General features: G+C 45.0%; 1 protein-coding gene across 1 annotated transcript in view; it reads left to right on the plus strand.

Annotated features, from left to right (window-relative positions):
- The window catches only part of COL22A1 (collagen type XXII alpha 1 chain), a 165780-nt gene extending 142180 nt beyond the window's left edge, over positions 1 to 23600 (plus strand). The window contains exons 47-63 of the mRNA XM_066625564.1: positions 2656 to 2709; positions 3444 to 3497; positions 5384 to 5437; positions 5607 to 5660; positions 6734 to 6787; positions 7116 to 7160; positions 9805 to 9858; positions 12063 to 12116; positions 14617 to 14670; positions 15040 to 15111; positions 16213 to 16248; positions 17380 to 17424; positions 18284 to 18463; positions 19473 to 19539; positions 19971 to 20153; positions 21213 to 21290; positions 23413 to 23600. Coding sequence (XP_066481661.1) covers positions 2656 to 2709; positions 3444 to 3497; positions 5384 to 5437; positions 5607 to 5660; positions 6734 to 6787; positions 7116 to 7160; positions 9805 to 9858; positions 12063 to 12116; positions 14617 to 14670; positions 15040 to 15111; positions 16213 to 16248; positions 17380 to 17424; positions 18284 to 18463; positions 19473 to 19539; positions 19971 to 20153; positions 21213 to 21290; positions 23413 to 23600 — 1326 coding nt within the window. The remainder of the gene's footprint in view (positions 1 to 2655; positions 2710 to 3443; positions 3498 to 5383; positions 5438 to 5606; positions 5661 to 6733; positions 6788 to 7115; positions 7161 to 9804; positions 9859 to 12062; positions 12117 to 14616; positions 14671 to 15039; positions 15112 to 16212; positions 16249 to 17379; positions 17425 to 18283; positions 18464 to 19472; positions 19540 to 19970; positions 20154 to 21212; positions 21291 to 23412) is intronic.
- Positions 23601 to 24615: the final 1015 nt, after the last annotated feature.

The following is a 24615-nucleotide window of genomic DNA, read 5'->3' on the forward strand; positions in this document are numbered from 1 at the left end:
AGTAGTAAAGCCTTTATTCTGCGTGTGCCCCCAGACCTTCTGATAAGAACATTTAGAGGCAAGAACAAGATTTTCCTTCCAAGACAACATCAGGCCCTTTCTCTGTATGATTGTTCCGTAAAATGCCTGTCTTTTCTCTAATTGGGTCATGAGATACACTTTGCAGCTCCATCATCACTTGTAATAAAAAAGATCATCCCAGGTATCTTAATGCCAGTTTGGCAACAGTCTTGTTTCTCTGATGAGGACAAAGTGGGGTACTAAAACTAATTTTTTTTTTTAAAAAAAGGGAAACATTAAAAATAAATGAAAAAAAATAGTTGTATAAGACCTTCATTTGGAAGTTTTACACAACCTCCTCAGGGTCTTCTGTCCCCACAGGGCTCTGGTAGCTGCTCTTCCTTGTCCCCTCCAGAGCCAGCACACCTCCAAGTCCTTCCATTCTGTCCTACACTGCACTTCCTGCCCACTTCTGGCTGTTGTGATGCAAAGAAGCTTCCAAGTATACTACAGCAATATATTCACAAACTCCTGATCTTTTTGCCCTGTGTCTGCTGCTGCTGCCTCTGCCTAACACGCTGCCAGTGTAAGCCACATTTCTGCGAAACCTGGAAATGTGGGACTTCTGGACAGTGAATGCACTGTCCTTGTAAATGAAACCCAAAGTCCTGCACTTCTGGGATTCAGAACAGTGCATAAGAAGCATGGTAAGAGCCAGGGTGGTGTAGTGGTTTGGGAGTTGGACTTATACCTGGAAGATCCAGATTCGAATCCCCTCTCAGCCATGAAGCTTCCTGGGTGACCTTGGGCCAGTCACTTTCTGCCTCACCTACCTCACAGGGTTGTTGTGAGGACAAAAGGAGGGGAGCAGCTGCATACATTGCCCTGAGCTCTTTGGAGGAATGGTGGTATAAAAATGTGAATAAATAAATAAGGGTTTGGGGGTTGTTTTGGAGGGGGGGGTCATGCAGAAGTGGCAGCCCCAAGATGGCACTAGGTGGCATCATGGTGCCCATTGTTATTAAAGTATTACAGTATTTTTATAGAATTCAGCAGTCTCTAAGATCACCTCAAGCACAGTGATGATAATTGAGTCCATGTGTATACAAACCACTTGATTTGGAGGAGCTAATTACACATTATTTGCAAGCACATATTAACCGTTTTGAGAACAAAACGGTTAGTATTATAATGCCGTTGTATGAGAACAAAACGGTTAGTATTATAATGCCGTTGTACAAATCTATGGTAAGGCCACACCTGGAGTATTGTGTCCAGTTCTGGTCGCCGCATCTCAAAAAAGACATAGTGGAAATGGAAAAGGTGCAAAAGAGAGCGACTAAGATGATTACGGGGCTGGGGCACCTTCCTTATGAGGAAAGGCTACGGCGTTTGGGCCTCTTCAGCCTAGAAAAGAGACGCTTGAGGGGGGACATGATTGAGACATACAAAATTATGCAGGGGATGGACAGAGTGGATAGGGAGATGCTCTTTACACTCTCACATAATACCAGAACCAGGGGACATCCACTAAAATTGAGTGTTGGGCGGGTTAGGACAGACAAAAGAAAATATTTCTTTACTCAGCGTGTGGTCGGTCTGTGGAACTCCTTGCCACAGGATGTGGTGCTGGCGTCTAGCCTAGACGCCTTTAAAAGGGGATTGGACGAGTTTCTGGAGGAAAAATCCATTATGGGGTACAAGCCATGATGTGTATGCGCAACCTCCTGATTTTAGGAATGGGTTAAGTCAGAATGCCAGATGTAGGGGAGAGCACCAGGATGAAGTCTCTTGTTATCTGGTGTGCTCCCTGGGGCATTTGGTGGGCCGCTGTGAGATACAGGAAGCTGGACTAGATGGGCCTATGGCCTGATCCAGTGGGGCTGTTCTTATGTTCTTATGTTCTTATGCACATGCCATGGAATTCCAAGGCCAGGTTTCGACTTGGGTTTCTGGTTTTGTCTGAAGAAAGAAAAACAGCTTCTGGAGAATCTTCTAACAACTTATCTGCCCTAAAGTGCCTCCCGCATGGCAGGGATTTGCGGCAGAGAACTTGGGTGTTGAGGAAGGCATGATCATGCCTGTGCTCTCTGTCCGCAACTTCTCTGATCAAAAAACGCCATCCTAGCTGTTTTTCTTTATTTTAAAGCCTAGCATTAAAATGTCAGCATTGCACAGGCACAACTTATGGCTAACCCCTGAATCACAGTTTTGCATGCAAGACAGATATTCATTCCCTCATAAATCATCATCACAGTGTTTGCAGTGATCTGAAAACAAACTGACATGCTGCTGAGTTATGTTAAAGTAATCCCTTTCCTGAAGTAAACAACTGGCACAACTTGGGGACAGGGAAGGTCTGTGCCACAGCATGCCTTTTCATGCAGTATCTTGCACCCAGCCAAGCCCGTAATGTTTGTTGACAAGCTATTGCTCCCAGGAGCGTATGCGTATTAAAGGTGTTTGTCACAACATAAAAGTCCGTGCTCAGAAAACCAGTCCGTGAAATTGTGATGCCAGGATAGCTTCTGTTTGGAAGCCCATTTCTCTAGCCTGCTTGCTAGTTTTAATGAGATGTGAGGATCCTCGGGGACATGATGCGTTTATTGTATGAGTGATTTGTGAATACTACAAGCTGTTGTCTTCTGCTTGTAGGGTCATCCTGGAATACCTGGCTTCATGGGTCCACCGGGAAATCCTGGCCCACCTGTAAGATGTTCTTTCCTGCAATAAAAAGCAATGCGTGGTTGTGCATTGATCCCATCTAACTAGACCAGATGCTTCTTCTAACTTGGATATGTGTGTACTTCAGTTAAGAAGAAGCACTCTGTAGCTGACTGGGCTCCTTCCCCTATCCAGTGACCTTTTTATGTCAGAATCCCTTCCCTGCTCTCTGCCCAAGCATTTTGCTTTGCCTCAACCTGACAGTCAAGTGGCTTCCCTTAGCCCACAAGACTCTCAGGGTAGTTTCAGGCTGAGAAGGGGACAAAAAACTTTGGCTGTCTTTCTGCAGCCAAATTCTGACCCCAGATAGCCTAATGGTACAATCAGGATAGCTAGAAAACAAGTAATTCCTACATGCGTTTGTATGCCATAACTTTTGAACTTAAGGTTTAGAATGTTTGGGCAAGAAAAGATGACAGCAGAGGGAGAAACTGAAGGGGAATGTCCTTCAAGAGCATCTGAAGCTGTTCTGCACAGGGATGGCCAGTAGCATAGCTACAGGGGGTGCAATGTGGTATTTGAGGCACTGCAAAGCACCATGTAACTGACCCTCCCACTCACTGTCGGAGCCATTTTGGGCAGTGATGGCAATGCAGTGCTTTAGGTTTACGATGTTGGGTTTATGACTCCAGATTGCAGAGCTGTAGTTTGTACCAAACTGACTCATTCCATAAATGAATAATAAAGCTGAACTTTTTCCTCCTTTGCTGTTATTTTAGGGCCCGGAAGGTCCCCCTGGACCCATAGGACCACAAGGGAATCCTGGAGATATAGTAAGTTCAATTTGTACTTATAGAAATAACAGCCCAATCCTATCCTTGACCAGCTCACATGGCGCAGCATTGCTGCAGTTGAGCTGGGGCCCAGGCTGGCCAGGAGATGTAAATAAAGAAAATTTTTAATTATATCTTCCCCCACTCCCTGGTCCCCTATGGGACTCCTCAAAGCAACACCAGCTGTTTTGCTGGTGTAGCTCTGAGGAGCCTTCCGGAGGTGTAACCAGGCTGGGAGAGGGCTAAAGGACTTGGCGTGCACCAGTGCCACTGAGATCTGCCCTCATCCCACCTCCAGTCTACCCTGAAACTTCCCTGAACTTACTGTCAGCTAGCAACAGCCAACCTACGAGCCACTGTTAGCGGCACATTGCCTTCTGGGGCTCACACTGGTGGAAGCACTATGCAGTATTGCAGAGAGGCTGCTGTGCCAACACCACAAGCAAATATGATTGGGCCATAATTTTTGTAATACAAAAAAATGAAAGGGAACCAGCTGTGTCTTGATTCATCCCCACTGGAGAATTTCACAAGAGCTACTTAAAAATCTGTTTGCTCCATGAAGAAAACAAGAGAAAAGAGTCCAAGGTTAGGAACTCACCTCACTGTTCAACCTCATTGAAGTGTTAAGTACACTCTGTGATTTTCAACCTTTTTCATCTCACGGCACACTGACAAGGTCCTAAAATTGTCAAGGTATAACATCAGTTTTTTGACAATTGACAAGGCACACCATACTGTTGTTGAGGGGCTCACATCCCCCAATGGCCCAACTAATAAATGACCCTCTTCCCAACTCCCACAGCACACCTGCAGACCATTTGTGGCACACCAGTGTGCCACGGCACCACGGTTGAAAATGGCTGCTCTAAGATGTACTCTCATAGTGCAATGGCAAAACCCAGCGTCCTTGCCAGGACCCTGTGTCAACTAACTGGGTAGCTTAGACCATTTCCCAGGGGCCACTGAAACATGGGAAAGGTTCATAGAAGATGTGCAGAGCAGCAGAATAGCCAGAGGGGGCCGGCATGCTAAATACTGCAGGCACCACAGCTTGCCATGTACGTGGCCCCTCCCACTCACTTTCAGGGCCATTCCAGGCAGTGGCAGCAATGTGCAGGCACTCACCATTTGGCCTCCCAATGTGATTGTCAGTTGAAGCCCATTTGGCTTTAAAGAGTCAGGAAGATTACTTCCCTCAGCCAACTGCTTCTTGTACTGACCGACATTATTGCCTGGTTCATGGATTTAGAAAGACAGTCGACACCAAATATTCTTACTAAAGTAACGTTAGATGTGCTTTTGGAAGGCTCACTAACAACCCAATTCTATCCCCCACTAGTTCATAGCACGCAGTGCCGTCGATGGAGTGTGTGCTGCTTGTGGGGCGGGGCGGACGGCCAGATGGCCTGGGAGTAGAGGTTATACTTACCTCTATGTAAGCCACCTGATACACTCACACTGAGCCCTGTTGCTGGCGTAAGTCCAAGGAGAGTCAGGGGGTGGATCCAGGAAAGCTGGATAGGACCTGACACACACTGCTGCTGCTGAAATCTGCCCACATCCCATCCTTGAACTGCCCTGGTTCCTCCCCTAAACAACCCAAATCCTTCCCTGAACCGCCCACAATACACCCCCACCACTGCCTTACCTGCTTTAGTGCAGCCTGGGTGGGCTGATGACAGGTGTACAGAGTCCCCAGCCATTTGTGCCGGTGGCTCTGGAGCACCTGATGACCATGTGCCTTTCACTCTGTTGTATGGCAGCAGATCATGTGATCCTCTGCCATAGACCCAGGATAAGATTGGCATTAAGTCTTATTTCTTTGGGGATATCTTGCCTGAAAGACTTGTGTGAATATGGTCACATCTGTGTTTCTTTGGCAGGGTAAAGCAGGCCCATCAGGGCCTCAGGGCCCACCAGGATTGCCTGGACTTGTGGTAAGTGGTAATTATCATTTATGTGTTTGAAAAATGGATGCAAGTCATTAACGGAAAATCATGAATGACAACTTTGCCATATCTGCTCTTTAAACCAAACTCATGGTTATTTAATGCATCTCTACGTTTAAGTACCAGCTTTTTTCATTTTTGTTTTTTTTCTCCCCAGGGCATTGCTGGAAAGGATGGCAAAGATGGCAAGCCAGGACTTCCTGGAGAACCAGTAAGGGCATCCCTTTGCATACATAACAGCCTGAAAACTGGCTGGGCTGAGTTTTCACATATTGTTCATGAGCTGCCACCATTGGCTGAGATGCCGTGGAGTCATGGAAATTTTACTGATACTTTTACTACTGAATGGGGGAAAGGTCAGTTTCTAGGGCACTTTCAGACAGTGCAAGCTGTAAGAGGTAAGGGAAAGATTCATTGAGTTCAGAATTAAACCTCTTATAGCATCTGTAACCAAGAAGAGCTGTCGGAAGGCAGAGCCTTAGACTGGAACAAAATGTCAAAATGCTAAAAACATGCCTATTACTACACTTGGAAGCAGAAAAATGTTGCATTTGAGGTTTCAGTCTAGAGTATTTCCAACCAGAGAGATGGTGCTGGATTGTTTTTGTTATTTGAAAACTGAATATAATATTAGAAATGCTATTCTGCCGGCATTACATGTACGGTAATGTGGAAGCTAAAGAGGGAGCCAAACCAGGTGAAAGACAGTATATATATGCAGCAAAGGGGCCTTATTAGTTCTATGGTCACTGGATTCTGCTAAGCTGAAAAGCTACAGTAGGCTTCTAGCCATCTACAGGGTAGCACCGCTGAGCAGCTGAAACCAAACTAGCAATTTCTGCTTCCTGAAGGTACCTTGGAAGGTCATGAACTTTTGGAATGAACTTTAAAAGTGGAGAGATTTGTTTGTTTTCACTAGTTGAAACACAAAGTGATGGATTTCCAGTTTTACAGTCACACACACACACACACACAGAGAGAGAGAGAGAGAGAGAGAGAGAGAGAAGAAATTTGAACAGTGGAGCTACATTTTATATTTCTTCTAGCCTGGCATAAAGTTATTATTTATAACTCTTACTCAATGGGTGAGGCACAACCAAGCAGCAGCCACAACCAAGCAAAACTTTTTGACGTCCTCTTCTTCTTCATGCTTCTTGAGCTTGCTGGTTGCTGTTGTGTTTGGCTGGTCCTACTGGATTATAAGGGGAAAGTGCAAAGTACATAATGGTTCATGAGTATCCCATATGTTAGGAATGACTTCTTCCTGAATTTTGTTTCTCTTAGGGCAAATCAGGTGAGCCCGGACTACCTGGACCAGAGGGAGCGAGGGGGTTGCCGGTAAGTCTTGCTGCAAGCAGCTGTTTTCCATAAAAACTGCCATCCTTTATGGATAGGAGCTTTGTGAAGGAGGAGCTGATGCATATGTTGTGAATTATTGTTCATGACATAGCCATGCACTAGCCAGAGATAATGATCCATGTTAATGCATCAGGCAATGTCATGTGTGTATAGAAGAAAGTGCATATCTAAAACACAGAGAACAAATCAGTCCTCAAAAGTAATGTGTGAGGTAGGCCTAAAACAATGCTGGGAAGAGTGTAAGAGCCCTGCTTGTACATGCTACATAACTAAAAAGTTTCTTACACATTTCCATCTCACATTGCAGGGATTTAAAGGACCCCGAGGAGATGCAGGAGCCCCTGGTTCAAGAGTAAGTAACATGCATGGACTGCTGTATTCAAGTACCGTTACTGTCCAGTACATGCTAATGTGCACCTCCCTGGGATTTCACTGTTCTTCTTCCTGTGGCCTCACTGGCATCGCTAGGGAGGAGCGGGGGGTGCAGGCTGCGCCAGGTGACACGCTGGGGGTATGACACGCCCTGAGGGAGGACACGCTAACTTCGTGGTGTTAGGGGCTACCGCATCATGCCATACACCATTGGATGTGGAATAGCCAGCAGAGTGCAGTGCAAAAAACAGAATTGAAATCACTCCTTTCGTTCAAAAGTTATGGCCAAAAAAACCGGAAGGAAAAAATGCATGGAGCCCTATGGAAAGTGAAAGTGAGTCATAGCGCGCATTTACTCGCGAGTAAGCGTACTTGCCATAGTCCATCGGAAAGGGCAGGCTGAGAGGAATCCAAGGACACCAGAATGATCCTGATCCAATGAATGCAGCCCCCAAAAAACACCCAAGACGCTCCCCCTCTCTGCTGCGAATCTGAGCCCGAAATGAAGCCACATGGTCACATTTACTTGCAAGTAGGCGGACTTGCTTTAGTCAAGGCAGTCTGAGAAGCAGGCTGAGAGGCTCCGAGGACATCAAAATGGTCCTGATCCAATGAATGCAGCCCCCAAAAACACGGAGAAGGAGGTCCCCCCTCCCAGCTGCGAGTCTATGGAGCCCTATGGAAAGTGAAGCAGCCTCACGTTGCGTTTACTCGCGAGTAGGCAGACATGACCTTGGTGGTCAGGTCAGACAAAGGGGAATGTGAGGACACTGGAATGGTCCTGATCCATGGAGCTGGAGCGCAACAAATGCTCCAGAAGGCAGCCTCCCCCCCCCCATATTAAAAAGGACAAAAAAGTGACTTGAACTGGTAAGGGGAAGTTTTCTATTTTGTACTTGCAAAGCCAGATGGGTCTTTATCTTGATAAACCTGAAATATAAGAACTTTAAATTGGGCACTGGGAGGGCTGGAAATCTCACTTTTTGGGGGGTTGTTATTGCAGGCAGACTACAGAGTCCATTGACCACTATGGGACTTACTTCAGAGTAGACATGCATAGGCTTGGACTCACAGGCTGCAACCCTACCCACACTTTCCTGAGAGTAAGCCCCATTGACCATAATATAACTTACTTCAGAGCAGATTCACTTGGTTGAACAGGACTGGCTCCCCCTTATGTAATTATTTTATTTTGATTTAATTATTTATAATGATTTATTTTAATTTGCTTGATGATGTCACTTCTGGCCATGACATCACTTCTAATGGGTACTGGACAGATTGTCATTCTAAAAAGTGGGTCCCAGTGCTAAAAGTTTGAGAACTGCTGCAATCAGGTGTTAGTAAGTTGATACGGGTGTGTGTGTGTGTGTGTGTGTAAGACTTTACAAGTTTTCAAAATCACTAAAATCAGAGTTTGAAGGAATAATACCATCATGTTATATATCAGTCAATGCATAATTTCATGCAGAATGCAATGAAACAAGCCACATTGAAATATCTGTGTTATAACAAAAGGTACAACCAAAAAAACCGGTGGGGGCGGGGCAACGGTACATCACCACGCCCACCCGGGGCATTGCCCTGCCCACTGCATGGGGTGACGCGCAGGCCTCCTGCTCCAGGTGACTCGAATCCTAGTGACGCCATTGTGTGGCCTTCTGAATCTTTCAAGTCAAAAAAGATCAGATCATTAGCAACATAATGACAGTGATGTGCCAGACAAACACTGAAGGATTGCAATAGCCCCAGCAACAATTGTTGACTTAAAAAGACCATTGGATGCTTCCTAGACCATCCAATGGACCATCTCCCTCCTTGCCCTTGTTCTGATCCTGGATAAGTCTACCATGCACCTATCAGAGAACAGACCTAGCGAAAAGCGAAACACATCATTGGTCTGAAACTGTCTACATCTAATTGTATTACAGTGTTTGAGAACCACCCTATCATTAGCAAAGCAGCAAGTCCACAGAAATTTAGGCAACTCTGTTTTCACCAAGATATATATTCCTGTTAGATAATAGCAGGCAGATCGACACTTTAAATAAAGAAACATACCCAATTTAGAGTACAATCCTATGCATGTCTACTCAGAAGTATGCCCCGCTGAGTTCAATGAAACGTACTCCCAAATAAGTGTGTCTAGGATTGCTGCATAAGGCACTTTTTCACCATTCCTTCAACTGTAATTTAATAGGGTCCTTTTTTTCTGGAGAAGGGGAAGAGTCTGTGCATATGCTGCAAATAAAAAATAAAATCAATGTACCTGTAAATGTATGGTGCACATGAATTTTCTTTTTAAAGCAAAATGCAAAAAAGCAAATTAGAAAATTCTACTTTCTGCAGAGATTAGATATTCACTTTTAAAAAGTGTATCAATTCCCTGATGCAGTGTAACTTTTCAACAGCATGGAAGTATCTGTGAAAATAATAGAGAAGGTTTTGTGCATTGCTAAGAACTAAAACTGATCTATAAAAATAAGATATGATGCCTTGGAATTCTCATGGCTGCCTTTTGCATCTCCTCTTTTGAACTCCAAATGGCTGGGCCATTAGAAATTGTTTTTTTTGTTTTTTTTTTCCAGTTTGCTGAATGTTCCTCTTTTTCTTCTGTCTTACAGGGAGAACCAGGCCCATCGGGGCCTCCAGGCAGGGAGGGACAGCCAGGAAAAGATGTAAGTGTGCTGATTGGGACACCATAAAAGCAGTTCTTGTTGTGAAAGTCAACAATGTTATTATTGGAGTTGTGCTGGAGTGAAATTCTGCACAGTCCCAAAAATGTGGGATGTCCCTTCTTGATTGGATGCATGCATAGTTTCAGCCTGGGTATCGTGCCAGTGTACAGAACACAGTGGTTGATGCTGTCTTGAAAGGTTTGATTTAGTGGAATGACATTTCTCTCAAGAGTCATCCCAGGTTCCCCCCCCCTTCTCTTTGGTTCTAAATTTCTGCAGATACGTTTACAACAAAAAATGAAACAGGCTGCAGCTGTGAAAGCTGTTTAGTGTACAAAAAATCCAAGTGTAGGGCTGAATCACACATCCAGGATGGTGCAGTGCAGTGGTTTCGAAACTGTGGTCGGGACCCACCAGTGTGTCGCAACCCAATTTTTGTTGGGTTGCGAAGCTGATAAGGAAAATATATCAAGTCCTAATGAAAAGCGAAACTGAGCTGCACTTGCATGTTTACTTGCAAGTAGGCAACCATGCCTCAGCTCTTATAGAAGGCCAAGCAATGGGGAACACAAGGCCACCAGAATGGTCCTGATCCAATGATTGTGGAGTTCAATTAAATGTTCCAGAAGGTGGTCCCTCTCTACCATAGGAAAAAGGATAAAAACAGAGGCTAAAAAGTTTCAGAACCTCTGGTGTAGTGGTTCAGGGGTCGGACCTAGACCCAGAAGATCCAGTTTCAAATCCCCACTCAGTCAGGAAGCTTTCTGGTGACCTTGGACCAGCCACTATTTCTCAGCCTCATCTACCTCTCAGGGTTGTTGTGGAGGAGGGAGGGAAGGAGGGAAGGAACCATGTACATTACCCTGAGTCACTTGGAGGAAGGGCAGTATAAAAATGTGAAAAATAAATAAATACAATTTTTGATTGATCTCCTGATGTTTTTCTGTTAACTTGGAAGCAGTGGAGGGGGGCATCAGGGCACTAGCATTGTAGGGTGGGGGTTAATCCTTTTTCCTCTTGATGTTTTTAAGTCTCAATATCCCCTCAAAGTTGTTGTTATCCTTGTTGGAACAGGCACAAGACCATCATGATACAGGACCCTGTGCCAATTTCTGCCCTCCCTGTGAGGGTGCTTTAGATCAGGTATACGGTGCATGGAGAAAGGATTAACCCCCACACCACCCCACAGCTGCTTTTAAGCTAACATGATAATATCAGGAGATTTAAGAACATAAGAGGAGCTTTGCTGAATCAGGCCCAGGGCCCATCTAGTCCAGCTTCCTGTAGCTCACAGTGGCCCACCAGATGCCTCAGGGAGCACACAAGACCACAAGATACTTGCATCTGGCTGCCTCTTCCCTGCATCTGGCATTCTGTTTACCTTCACTGTCCCCAATTAAGACACCAGACTGCATTGGGGTTTGGGCACAATCCTAACCAGGTCTACTCAGAAGTAAGTCCTACTGTGTTCAATGAGACCTACTCCCAGGAAAGTGAGGTTAGGATTGCAGCCTTAATCTTGGGCCACTTTATTAAACACAAGTGACCAATTTTAACACATGGAACCTACTGAACACATCTTCCCTCCCTTGCCAGTTTGGGGTATGCGAAAAAACAGCAATTGGCCCATGGCCAATTCCGATGACAGAAAAAAATTCTTACCTAGCCCTCATGATGAGCGACCAGCTAACCTCAGACTGTACTTACCCATCATGGCTTGTAACCTGTGATGTTCCTTCAGAAATCAGTCCAATCCCCTTTTAAAGGCAACTAGGCCAGATGCCATCACCACATCCTGTGGCAAGGCGTTTCACAGATCTTCCATGTAACATACAGTTTGGCCCTCAGAATATTTGTATTTACACAGGCTTTCCATGAATACAAAACAATATGTTAGGCAGAAAAATACTGTAATCATCAAATCTCTAGTGCCACTGAGGATTCACAGAAATGTTAGGACGCAGAAAAGACAAATTAAGGCTATATGATAATTAAGAAGGCAATTGGGATCAGTGATCAAAATACTAGTGCTCTTGCCCAGTCTGAGAACAGAGCTCCATCTCAAAAGGTCACACAATGTTCCGATGTCACAGGATTGAAAGAGTTCTCAGTCCCAAAGTGATATAACCAAATATCCCAGTGGCAACTGGAGTTCCTTCTCTGCATGGGGTCTGTTAAGCGCAACTGTTTCTCTTGTATTCCAGGGGGATCCTGGTCCTACAGGGCCTCTGGGCCCACGAGGACTCCGAGGAGTGGCGGTGAGTTGTTTTTCACTATGGATTTTGGGTGACAGGTCAGAAACATCCCCCAAGGTTCAGGCTGTGGCACTTGCGCTCCAGGAGGCTTAGGAGACACGAAAACTGTTCTGCAATTCAGCCCATGCAGCTGCTTTGTAGAAAAAGGTCAAGTGGGGAAATAAAGCCCATTGCACACACGATTTTGCATACAAAGTTGTGAATATTTAGGTAAATGTATTCAGATTTATTGTGAACACTGAATTCAGGTCCTTTGACCAAACATCTGGATTCAGACAAACCAAGTCCTCTTGATTCCCAGCATATGGGAACCAGAAAAGGGACTTCCAGGTAGAACAAATCAAGCATGTATTGGCAGGAACGGAGGACCCGCCCTCATCAAACTAGCATAATTGCCTGCCCTGGGGAGGTCTTGAAGCAGACTCTCCTCTGCTTAGTTGTGCATGCCCAAAGTGGAAGTCCGGAAGGATGTTTTAATCCAGAAGACTTTCTGTTTCCAGAGTCAAACATTCTTCTGCTTGCCACTCCAAATGGCTCTACTTGCATCTGCATTCCTAATGCTGGCCGAGCAGCCCAATAGGAGCTGGGCAGTTAGCTCCTATTGCGACATAAAGCAGTCCTAAAAGGTGCTCTGGCAGCATGCACTGCAGGAGCACTGGTGGGAAGGCTAGAGCTTTCCTACGCATGTCAGTGAATCTCACCTTACCCGGTGAGGCAGGTAAGATTATGGTGGAGGTGAGGGGAGGGTGGGGCAGGGGATAGCAGAAGAAGGCTGCAGGGAGAGAGCAGATCAGGTCTGGGAAGGGGGCATGTTCAGCAGCAGCAATGGCTGCCTAATCCTTGTCCTCTTCCTGGGCCTGATCCACCATTCCAGATCAACGCAGAAATGCACCAGTGATTTCACTGTTAATAAATGCTCCCTTACCCAGAGGAGACCTCTGTGACTGGTCCCTCCTGCAGGATGCAGCGGTAGCCTTATTGGTGTCACTGTATTGGTGGGGAGGATGGATAGGATTGGGTTCACAGTCAATCAAATAGGCGAGAACAGCAGCCTCAGATCTTCATAGAATAAGTCCCAGCAAAAAAAAAATTTGTAACCATTTGGCCCCAGACTTGAAATTGAGGCTATATAGTGTAAAGACTGGTTGTGGACATTTCACTACCAGTTGAGCCAAATGGTTCCTGCTTCAAAACAGATAGGAACATAGTAGCATAGCTAGAGGGTGGCAAAATAGTAAGTACTGCAGGTGCCACAATGCACCATGTACGAGATGCCCCTCCCACTCGCTCGTAAGCTGCCCCTCCCACTCGCTGTCAGAATCATTCTAGGCATTCTACTGAACCAAATAACATCTCTTGTACGTTGCTGTCGCTGCCCAGAATGGCTTTGATGGTGTGTAGGAAGGGCTGCTTACACAGTGCATTGCAGCGCCTGCAGTATTTACTGCCCCCCTCCAGCTTTGCTACTGTAGGAAGACAGAATTTGTTCTTGTTTGAGGACTGTAAAAGTGTAGTCTCTCCTTCTCTTGTGATTGCCCCATCCAGTTCCACTGTGTAACGCAGTGGTTCCCAAGCTTTAGAAACCTATGGACCACTGAGGCAAAAATTGGAATTGTCATGGACCACTTGTGGCTGTGGAGAGTCTAGTTTCTGCCCTCTCTGGTGATCCAACTCCCAAGCGCTCTCCTGGACTATCAGAGAAGATGAAGAATGGTCTGCCCACAGCCACAGCTGACAATTCAATGGTTGTGGCTGTGGGCATTCCATTCTCTGCCCTCTTTGGTGATCCATGGGAGACTGATCACTTCCAGTGTCTTGCCATGCAAGCAAAGGTGATTTTTTTTTCCCCTGAGACCTCGCGTACCACTTCTCAGAGTCTCACGGACCACTTGTGGTCCCCGGACCACAGGTTGGGAATCAGTGGTGTAAAGGGTGGAATATCTACTCTGGAAATAATTCAGAGATCTATTCTCGTTGTTTACCATTGCCTAATTTTCATCTAATGCCAGATTAGGGTTGCCATCAAATTTTGCATACATTTAAATTCTTTAGCATAACTTGAGGCTTCTGCTTGGGGGGGGGGAGTTCAAGGGATTTCAAATGAGGGACAAATAACTTGAGGAAATTTCTCAGGGTGGTTTTGGCCATCCTGATCTGGGATCCACAGAAAATATTAATGCAGATTAATTATAATGCAGTCAAGCTCTACAGTGGGTGTCACTTGCCTCATGCTCCCTGCTGGAAGTAATTAATAAACTGCTTTACATTTTCTACAAATTTGTTAAAGTCCAGGATACCGAATCTTACATAACACGAACATTTTCTGCTAAGGAGAAGCAATTTGAAGGGATGATAACAGGGTTCGGGAGGGATCAGCAATGTTTTCTGCTTTCCATAAAGATGGAGTGATCGCCCACGTGGGGTTTAGTAAAGCAGAAAGCAGGACCAGTTCTAGACTGTGTGGAAGTTTGAGACTGAATGCAATGTTCTTACCAACTTCCAGGGCAAGAATGGATCACCAGGCCCTCCAGGGGAAGCCGGCTCCCCAGGTAACCCCGTAAGTACTGTGCTTGTTCCCCCCTCTGTCATGAACACTCACACAAAGATAATATTCAGCCAGATGGGACAGTGATCTGACTCAGTATGAAGCCATATCACACAGGCCAGTGCCGTGGTGCAGAGACACTCTGTTGCACTAAGAGAAAAGGAGACGTTTTTGTTAGGACCATCAATGTTCAAACTGTCCTGTTGCTGCCTCTACAGCTGAATCCAGTTGCCAATGTAGCACCTCCAGGGTGGCATTGCACCAGAGGGGGACTTCTTGAACCTGACCTGATTAGCAGTGCCACTAACGCAATGGGCTTTTAAATTATTATTTTTTTATTGGGATGTACACTAGCTCCTGCTTCATTTTGTCTTCTTAAAGGGTCCTAAAGGAAGCAAAGGTGAAACTGGCAGCCCAGGACTCCCCGGATTCATGGGACCACGAGGACCTCCTGTAAGTAGCAAATCCAGATGCTAATACTGCAAATGGAACTAAGAACTTAATCTTGTTAGTTAAGGATTTATGATGGAACAATGTGAACTGATGGGAACAGTGGCAGGAAAACAAAATCCAAAAGGAAAACCTCTAGTGCAGGGTCTCCAGACCCCGGCCCGGGGGCCAGATGCAGCCTGTGGAGAGCCTCTATCTGGCCCACAGCCAACCTCTGATCCCCTGAGAGTGTTGCGAGCTGGAGAAGACGTTCACGCAGCTAGCTGCTATCAGGTTGCTCGGCTTGCCTATCTCCCAAGGTCGGAGCGCACACTCCCAGCGACAAAGACGACACAAGGCAGAAGTCCTCCACCAAACGCCTCTTTACTATGTACAATATTTACAACAACAACAGTCCAAACTGTACAAATGGTACACGAATCACTGATCACACTGACGTAGCCTTCGGCACAAAATCCACTCTACATCTCCCACAACCCAGCTTGCTCCTGCTGGAATATATATAAGTGGCAGCCAATCAGAGAGCAGTAAAATCTGCAGAGTCACTCTGACTTGGCATGTGCTGCCACACACACACACACACACACACACACACACACACACACACACAACAGAGGGAATGTCACCTGGTATGGATCACCAGATATTTCATCATCCTTTTGCTCCCAGGATGCTGTGCTGGCTTAGTCAGGTCAAGGCTTCAGGCCTGCTACTATTCAGCCAGTAAATTACCTAGCAGTCCCAGGGATGAACCCTTAACAAAGAGACTCTGGCCCAGTTGACCAAACACAACCAGAGTTGTGCTTGTGGGTGGTAGAATGGGGGTCCATGTAAGTGTGTGCTTTATTTCTTGGGCTGTGTTGGTGCTTGGAGAAATCCTGGACATTTGAGCCCATTCATTCATTCATTCATTCAAGTTCCATCTCTAATATATTTATCTAAATTTTATATTTAATTTTTTTCCCCAGCCCTCAACACTGTGCTAGATTTTTGATGCAACTCTTTGGCCGAAAAGTTTAGAGACCCCTGCTCTAGTGCATCTGGTTCTCAGAAGTCCTTTCTGATTGTATGGCTATAATGCTGTTTATGTTTCCTGTTCTACAGGGAGAACCAGGAGACAAAGGACTTCCAGGGAAAGAGGTAAGTGTTGTGATGTCTTTGTAAGACGCAGGTGGTGTTTCCTTAAGGATGTGAAGCAAAAGTGATATTTCCAAAGTTATTATTTGAAGAGAACCCCTCTATTTCTATATATCATATACTTGTTACATTGCATTGCATCTATATAACCAAACTGTTATTGTTCATAAATTCTATTTTATATATATGAAGTGTGTTAGTGCTAGTCTTCTCAAAGTGAGGTTCTGTGGCTCCTACAGAAAAAAATCCTCCATCCAGAACAGCAATTTTCACCATTTTTCTTCTATAAGAAAATTCAGAAGACCTCTATGGTCTTTTCCTCTTGTGAAGTCACTTATGGCTTCCGGGAGACTCGTCTGGGTTCTGCAGCTCTATTTCTAGGGCAACTGTTCAGCAGAGGGACAGACAATTTGTTACTATAGATAGTTGCCCGCCTAGAACCAGAGTCACAGAACTAGGAAGATTTCCAGTGCTGTGCTCCAAACGGAAGGGATAGAGTGTGGGCCCCCGGTTAGCCTTTGAAAGTGTTGAATCTTTCACTGTTACTACTTCTCTTCTTTGACAGACATGCCTTCCTAGCTTTCTTCCAGCAGATTTTCAATTACCCAACCCTTTCAGATTCCTGTGAGTTACTTTTCTCTTTGCCTCCCACCTGCTCTCTCTCTCTCTCTCTCTCTCTCTCTCTCTCATTAGTTGAAGCAAGTATTCCCTACTTCAAGGGATTAGGCCTTATACAGACATTTTGTGTGACATCATTCAAAGCAAGTTTAGAGGCTTAAGTTTTCAGGTGGGGAAACCAGAACAAATTGGACCACTCCACAAACCTCCCTCAAATACCTCTTTGAGGTTCCATGCGGAGACATGCTGCTGTTCCACGTGAGAAGCTTGTCACAAATCAGAAGGTGCTGTTCAGGAGAATCCAAAGAGGCTGCTGTACAGCCCTGATTCATCTCTGTTGGCTGTTCATCTGGTATGAATGCAGCTCTCTATAATAAACACATATAGGATAAATGAAGCATGTTGAGGTGTTTTAATTTCTCTCTTTTTAAGGGGAGAATCCCACAGGAAGCTGCAACCTTTGATAAATCATTTCATACTGGCTTTTTCTGTCTCAGACCTATTGTTTCCTTTCAGGGTTCTCCAGGGAAACCAGGTGAACTTGGAAGCAAAGGTGAAAGGGTAAGTTGGTGCCAAGTCTACCCAAGCCCTCCTGATTACTGAGGCAGGATGCCAAATGCTACTCCCTTCTCCAGTGATGTGCCAGGCTCTGCTCTTACAGCCCAATCCTATCAAATTTTCCAGCACCAATGCAGGTGCAATGCAGCCCTGAGGATCCCTTACCTTGAGAAAGCCTCCATGACTCCCCCCCCCCCCACCTCAAGATGCAGTGCACTCCCCAATGGCATGGCTGTGTCAATACTGGAAAGTTTGATACGATTGAGCCCCCACTCTTCAAAGTTCTCCTCTCCTCCACATTTCTTCTTCCCACTTCCTTTTCCAATTGAGAGCGTGCAAAAAGGAGAAGCCACGGAGGTAAGTAAGCAGACAGAGATGGGCTCCCAGTCTGCTGCCTGAAGTGGCAACTTCAGTTGACCTCATGGACGGGCTGACTCTGGTTGGAAAGTATAACTCATGTCAGTGTGTGCCCTTGATATCAACGTGTTTTCAGCAAGGTTGACAAGGGCCAGTAACAGTTGAGAGATGATGCCTAATATCACTTCCTTCCTTCCTTCAACAATAATGCATTTGCTTGTTTGACAAGTTGCCATGGTGCTGGCCTAGATATTGCTCAACCCCTGTGGGGCCTCTTGATTGTTTCCTGATACCCTTGTCCGATCTGACTATTTTATAGGTAATTGCCCAAGGTCCCAATAAGCATCCACGGTCATAGCAGATAACTGGCACTTGTGTGCGTGTTTAATTTGAAGACCATGATAAAAATTTATAGCCTAAAACTTCTGACCTGATTAGATTAATTGTCATATGCCTGGTTTCCAAGAACTAACTGGACTAACTAACTGCTGGTTTCATTCAACAGGGAGATCCTGGAAATAAAGGGGAAAAAGGCACAGCAGGAGAGAAGGGCCCACCTGGTGATCCTGGACTTCCTGGTCGCAAGGGGCACACTGGATTAATGGGGCCACCAGGACCGTCAGGAGACACAGGGCAAGGTGGACCTCCAGGTCCTCCAGGGCAGCCAGGCTTTCCTGGGCCCAGGGTGAGTCAGTGAAACTGGACTTGGGGAGAAATATTATTATTATTATTATTATTATTATTATTATTATTATTATTATTATTATTATTATTATTATTAAAGTATTTATATACCGCTTTTCAACCAGTGAATTTTTGTTTGTTTTTAATGCACACATTTATAACAGTTATTTTACCCTTTTGTATCAGCAAACAAGTTCTGTCAATTATTAAATGATCAAATGGACCCCATAGCCAGTTATGCTCAGCAGATGAAGCTGGATTATTACTCAGACCTACTCAGGAAAAAGTGCACAGACTCCTCCAACCTTGCTAAAATTGTGAAGTTTCTCATGCAGCTTGGAAGGAAACAGGCAAAGAAATCAAAATAAAATTATTGAATGCATCTAGCAATACATGCACTCCCCTGTGCTAGCTTCTTACATTGTTGAAGGAATCTCTGATCCCTGCCCTTATTGGAGAGTACGTGGATGTGCCTTCCATGTACCAGAATTTTCACAGCTGACCACGCAGAATTCTCACAGAATGTCCTTGTGCTTGGAATTAGGTCACCTTGGTTTGATGTCATCAAGTTACCTGTTTGGACAAGTGAAAACCACTTTGCCCCTCCATACCACCCCTTTATTGAGACAGACAGGTTTGGCTGCCCATTCCGTAAGGGCATGGCAGTCTCTAGGCAAGGAGGATTTATCGTCACTACCCATACCATCGTAACTACACATGACTGCTGGAAATGGAGTTTCTACAAAGGGCAGATGCAGGCTGCTGATATTCCAGCCTCTTGTAGACAGCTGAACTTGCATAAGAACTTTTGGGGAGAAGTGCTCAAAAATAAGTAGAAACAAGCAGAGAATGGTGAGGGACTGGGAAGGGTTTTCATCATACCTTGAAATCTCTCTGGAATGCCATCAGAGCCAATGCAGTAACTGAATCTTTTCTTGATGATGGCCCATTATATAAGCCACAAATCCTAATGGAGCATCCATATAGTCTCTGTTTTCTCTCACCTATAGGGAGATTCTCCATCAGTGGATACTCTAAGAAGGCTCATTCAAGAAGAGTTAGGAAAACAACTTGATGGTGAGAACAGCTGCTTGGAACCCCTGAGATACCCAAACATATAGTCTGTGGATATAAAAAGAAGGCTTGCCAATTTTGAACGTTAAAATCAATTAGAATTAGCATTGCCCCTGAAATTGCCTTCATGACTTTGATGGTTCCTCCACAGACCAAGCACTTGGAGGAATGTCAAGAGAAGCCCAAGAATTTCTTATAAGGCTTGGCAAAATTAGCTGTCTGCCTTTGAATTGCATTCTGTGTTCCCACAAATCCATTTTCATTTGGCCCTGGCATTGTGTATAGACAAGCGGGGGACTTTATATGCCTTTTTTAGTTGCAGTTTCTGAATTTATTAGGTAAAGTTTCATACTTATGACTGCAGAGACTGCAGCTTTTTAGCATTTTGTAGAACCATTTGAAGGAAAGTGACCATCCTTTCTGTTTCTCTGCAGCCAGACTATCCTACCTCATGAGTCAGATGCAGCCATCCCACATCAAAGCGCCTCAAGGTAGACCTGGTCCCCCAGGGTCACCTGGGAAGGAAGGCCCTCCAGGTAGGGTTGGTCCTCCAGGAGAACCCGGAAGACCTGGGCAACCAGGCCTGGAAGGACCTTCAGGACCAGCAGGCCCCAAAGGTGAGCAAACCTGAAGCATGGCAAGAAGCGACTGACCTGAGATCTCAAATATACTTGTCTTGTTTTTTCAACTTTCTGGACTATTGGTTTCTGCATTATGAACATACTGACATTCTAAAGGGTATATAAGTAATTGTAATAATGAATAAATAACCGGGGGGGGGGAGCTGTCATTTCATTAAAAAATGAAATATTTCATGAATTCTGTTTTTTAAAAATTATCTAAATTTGATCTTTTGCTGTATTCAGAACTTTCATACCAATTTTCTTCTATATCTATTTTGCTAATACTGAAAACAGGATTGATTGAAACTGGATCCATTCATATTATGAACCTTATTTTCAGAGCATTGCAATGACTATCCAAAATTTTATGATTGTCAGTGTTCTTGGGCAAGTGTTGGCAACCTGAGACAAATTATGTGATTATTTCAAATTACAAACAGAAGCTGCCAATTTCTTAACCTTGCACACTGAGGGGAGGACAGTGCATGTGAGTCCAGGCTCATGCTAGTAATGCTAACCCATAGTTTAATCATGGTTTAATCATAGTTTGGCATTACCATGGGTCTGAACTCAGACTGCATATTTCCCTGTTCTCAATAGACCTCCACTGCCAACAGATTAAAAATGGGAGGGCTTCAAAGAAATGGATGGAGAACCTGAGATCTCCTCCAATGGCAACTTCTGTAAATCTGTCACCAAGCACAAGTGTTCATATACTTTAATGAACCAAAAAGCACCAAAAGCATATTCATATACTTTAATGAACCAAAAAGCACCAAAAGCATATACATTGCATAAGAAATGGGGGTAGAGCATAAGAAGAGCCCTGCTGAACCAGGCCAGAGACCCATCTAGACCAGTTTCCTGTATCTCACAGTGGCCCACCAGAGGGAGGTTAAATTCAGATTCTTTTAGTTATTTATAGAGTTCAGTGATCCATGTTAATGTATAGATCAATGGAGGTCAAATTGTCCTGATCAGGATCTTCTTCCCCTGTCTTTTTTTCAGAATTGTAAACTCTGATTTTCAAAAAACTGCCTTTTCCCTCACCAGGTGAAAGAGGAGACAAAGGAGAAAAAGGAGATTCTGGAATCGGACAGCGGGGTGAAATAGGACCTCCAGGAATTCCAGGTGGGTCCTGGTTTATTCATGTGAGTTGTTAAGATATACTGGATGTAGGTTTGGATTTGGGAGACTCAGAACAAAGCCCTGTCAAGCAATATATTGGTACAAATTTGTTTCCCTCACCCTTATTGTGTGGTTTGGGGGGGGGGGGGGAAAGCAGGCCAGGTGTGTTTGTGCAACACTGATGTCCAGAATCTTTCACCTGGGCCACCATCTGCTTCCCCTACTTAATACAATACAATACAGGTATTTATATACCGGATATATATAGCTCATGGATCGTTTTAGCAAGGCCTGCCAAGATTTTGGACTGACGATCAGCCTGAAGAAAACACAGGTCATGGTTCAGGATGTGGACTCACCTCCCTGCATTACAATCTCTGCGCATGAACTGGAGGTTGTCCATGACTTTGTGTACCTTGGCTCAACGATCTCTGACACTCTTTCTCTCGATACCGAGCTAAACAAACGCATTGGAAAAGCAGCTACCACGTTTTCCAGACTCACAAAGAGAGTCTGGTCCAACAAGAAGCTGACGGAACATACCAAGATCCAGGTCTACAGAGCTTGCGTCCTGAGTACACTTCTGTACTGCCGCGAGTCATGGACTCCTCGCTCACAACAGGAGAGGAAACTGAACGCTTTCCACATGCGCTGCCTCTGACGCATTCCCGGCATCACCTGGCAGGACAAAGTTCCTAACAACACAGTCCTGGAATGTGCTGGAATCCCTAGCATGTATGCACTGCTGAAACAGAGACGCCTGCGTTGGCTCGGTCATGTCGTGAGAATGGATGATGGCCGGATCCCAAAGGATCTCCTCTATGGAGAACTCGTGCAAGGAAAGCGCCCTACAGGTAGACCACAGCTGCGATACAAGGACATCTGCAAGAGGGATCCGAAGGCCTTAGGAGTGGACCTCAACAAGTGGGAAACCCTGGCCTCTGAGCAGCCCGCTTGGAGGCAGGTTGTGCAGCATGGCCTTTCCCAGTTTGAAGAGACACTTGGCCAACAGTCTGAGGCAAAGAGGCAAAGAAGGAAGGCCCATAGCCAGGGAGACAGACCAGGGACAGACTGCACTTGCTCCCGTTGTGGAAGGGATTGTCACTCCCGAATTGGCCTTTTCAGTCACACTAGACGATGTTCCAAAACCACCTTTCAGAGCGCGATACCATAGTCTCTCACGACTGAAGGTTGCCAACATTTATATACCGCCTTTCTATGTCCTCAGATTTCTCCTCGGACTTTATTCAAGGCGGTTTACATGGGCAGGCAATTTAAATCCCCGTAGGGATTTTTACAATTTGAAAGGTTCTATCTACTTAAGGACATCAAACTCTGGCAAGTGGTCATTTGATATGCTCAGTGTGAGAATGCTGCCTGTCAAGATGTGCAACCTGGACCACAAACATCTTCTTTGCCTAGAAAAAAACATAAGCAGACAAGGGGTGTTTTTTTTGGGGGGGGGGATTTGTTTGTTTTTTTTTTTTTTGCTGATGGATAGCATTTTTTGGACAAATGAATACAATTTGTTCCCTGGACCATTATTTGTGTTTCAGCCACATGGGAAATCAAAAATTGCTATTGCTCAGGAACACTTGCCCAGACTTCTTTGTTTTCCTGGTCCATGGGCAGCAAAACCTGATAGGTCTGTTGGATACATGCGAATAGAGTCTCCCTGGTGACTGCTTTTTGCAGTGTCTGCTCTCATGGTGACGCAGGAGGCCTGCAGCTCTTGGTGGTAAATAAAGTAACACATCAAATAAATGGTTGACCATGAATATGGTACTTTGGAATAATCTCATTACAGAGATATGAGAAATTCACATTTTGACTTAAATATACCACTTTAAAAGATCCTCAGTGTGATCAAGAATGGTTTCAATGCTTTTTAATATAAGATGATTTTGATATTTCAGTTGATTTATTTAGCTTTAAATGTGTATCCCATTTTTCTGCTCTGTGACTTTTACAGTAGTTGCCACTTTTGTGTAAACATGAAACACCACAAACCTTCTATTGCAGCTCATGTGTATGGTCAGCAGTGCATGCTCTCCGTTTGCTGACTATGCAGCAGACCTGACTCAGCTTCTAGTAGTGAACTTACCCAGAATGCTTTCTTCCATAGGTGTTCCAGGTGAACCTGGCTACGGCAAAGACGGGATGCCTGGAGCTCCAGGCCCGCAAGGCGAAGCAGGCGTTCCTGGCCTGATGGGCCCCCAGGGCCCTCCAGGTGCCAATGGACAATGTGACCCTTCTCAGTGTGCCTACTATGCCAGCCTGGCTGCCAGGCCCAGCAACGTCAAGGGGCCCTAAAGGGCAAAGCCCCCTTGGACTTCTGACAGACACACTTCTGAAACTTGAATGAAGCCAGGAAGCCAAGAGATCCAGCCACTCCCATGTCCTTCTCTATGGGAGGCCTTTGAGACAACTAAAACCATCAAATGCTGCTGGTCGGTCAAGTTTATTATAATTAAGAAACTCTTCATTGTTATTCTTTCATGAGATGATGTGATTTTTGTTTTCCTCTAATATCAGGGCAAATTTTAAAACTTTTTTAAAAGATTTTTTTTAAATACAAATGTTGACAATGAAGCATAGACACTGAATAGTCCAAAAAATTTAAAAAAAACAAAAACAGTGCAGATTTTCATCCTCCACCCCACCCCCCACCCCACCAGCTGAACTAGACATTCAGTGGAACCCTGTGTCTGGGAGGCCAGGTCTTCACCAAGCAGTGCAGTGGGAAGGTGGGGCAATTTGGAAGGAGAAAGGGATGGGCCACTGAAGATGGACCTAAGCCCTTCCCCTCTGACCACTTCTCAGCAGTCTCCTCTTCCTCAGCCACACCAAACATGCAAAGCAATAAGGACAGCACCACAGCCAAAGGGGGGTTGCATGTGGAAATGTGGTGGGGAAGATGAGAGTTAAGTTGCCCTTCTCCCACTCACTGTTTCTCTTCTTCCCATACCACTTTTTAAGGAGTCATTGGAGATCCTGCTTCCCAGACCTGGATCTGGTTCCAAAGATCTTGTTTTGCCCTTGTCTGTCCCAGATGTCACAAATCCCTTGGTTAAATAAAATACAGCCCCCCCCCCCAATTCAGTGGACATGCACACACCAATAGAGAAATGTTGTGGTCATTTGCTTGTTGTGGAATCTGTATACTTTTACATCTGTTTACTTGGCTTTAAATTCAGCCTAGTGTCCAAAAGCTCAGGCCAAGCTAGACAACACTTCATCTTCATCTTCAACAAACAGGTTTAGAGGCAGAAGTGAACAAAAAGTGGTCTTTGGAAAGTTGACTAACAGTTGCTGGGGGTGGGGAAGC

Source organism: Tiliqua scincoides, chromosome 4 (assembly GCF_035046505.1).
Source record: "Tiliqua scincoides isolate rTilSci1 chromosome 4, rTilSci1.hap2, whole genome shotgun sequence".
Lineage (NCBI taxonomy): Eukaryota > Metazoa > Chordata > Lepidosauria > Squamata > Scincidae > Tiliqua > Tiliqua scincoides.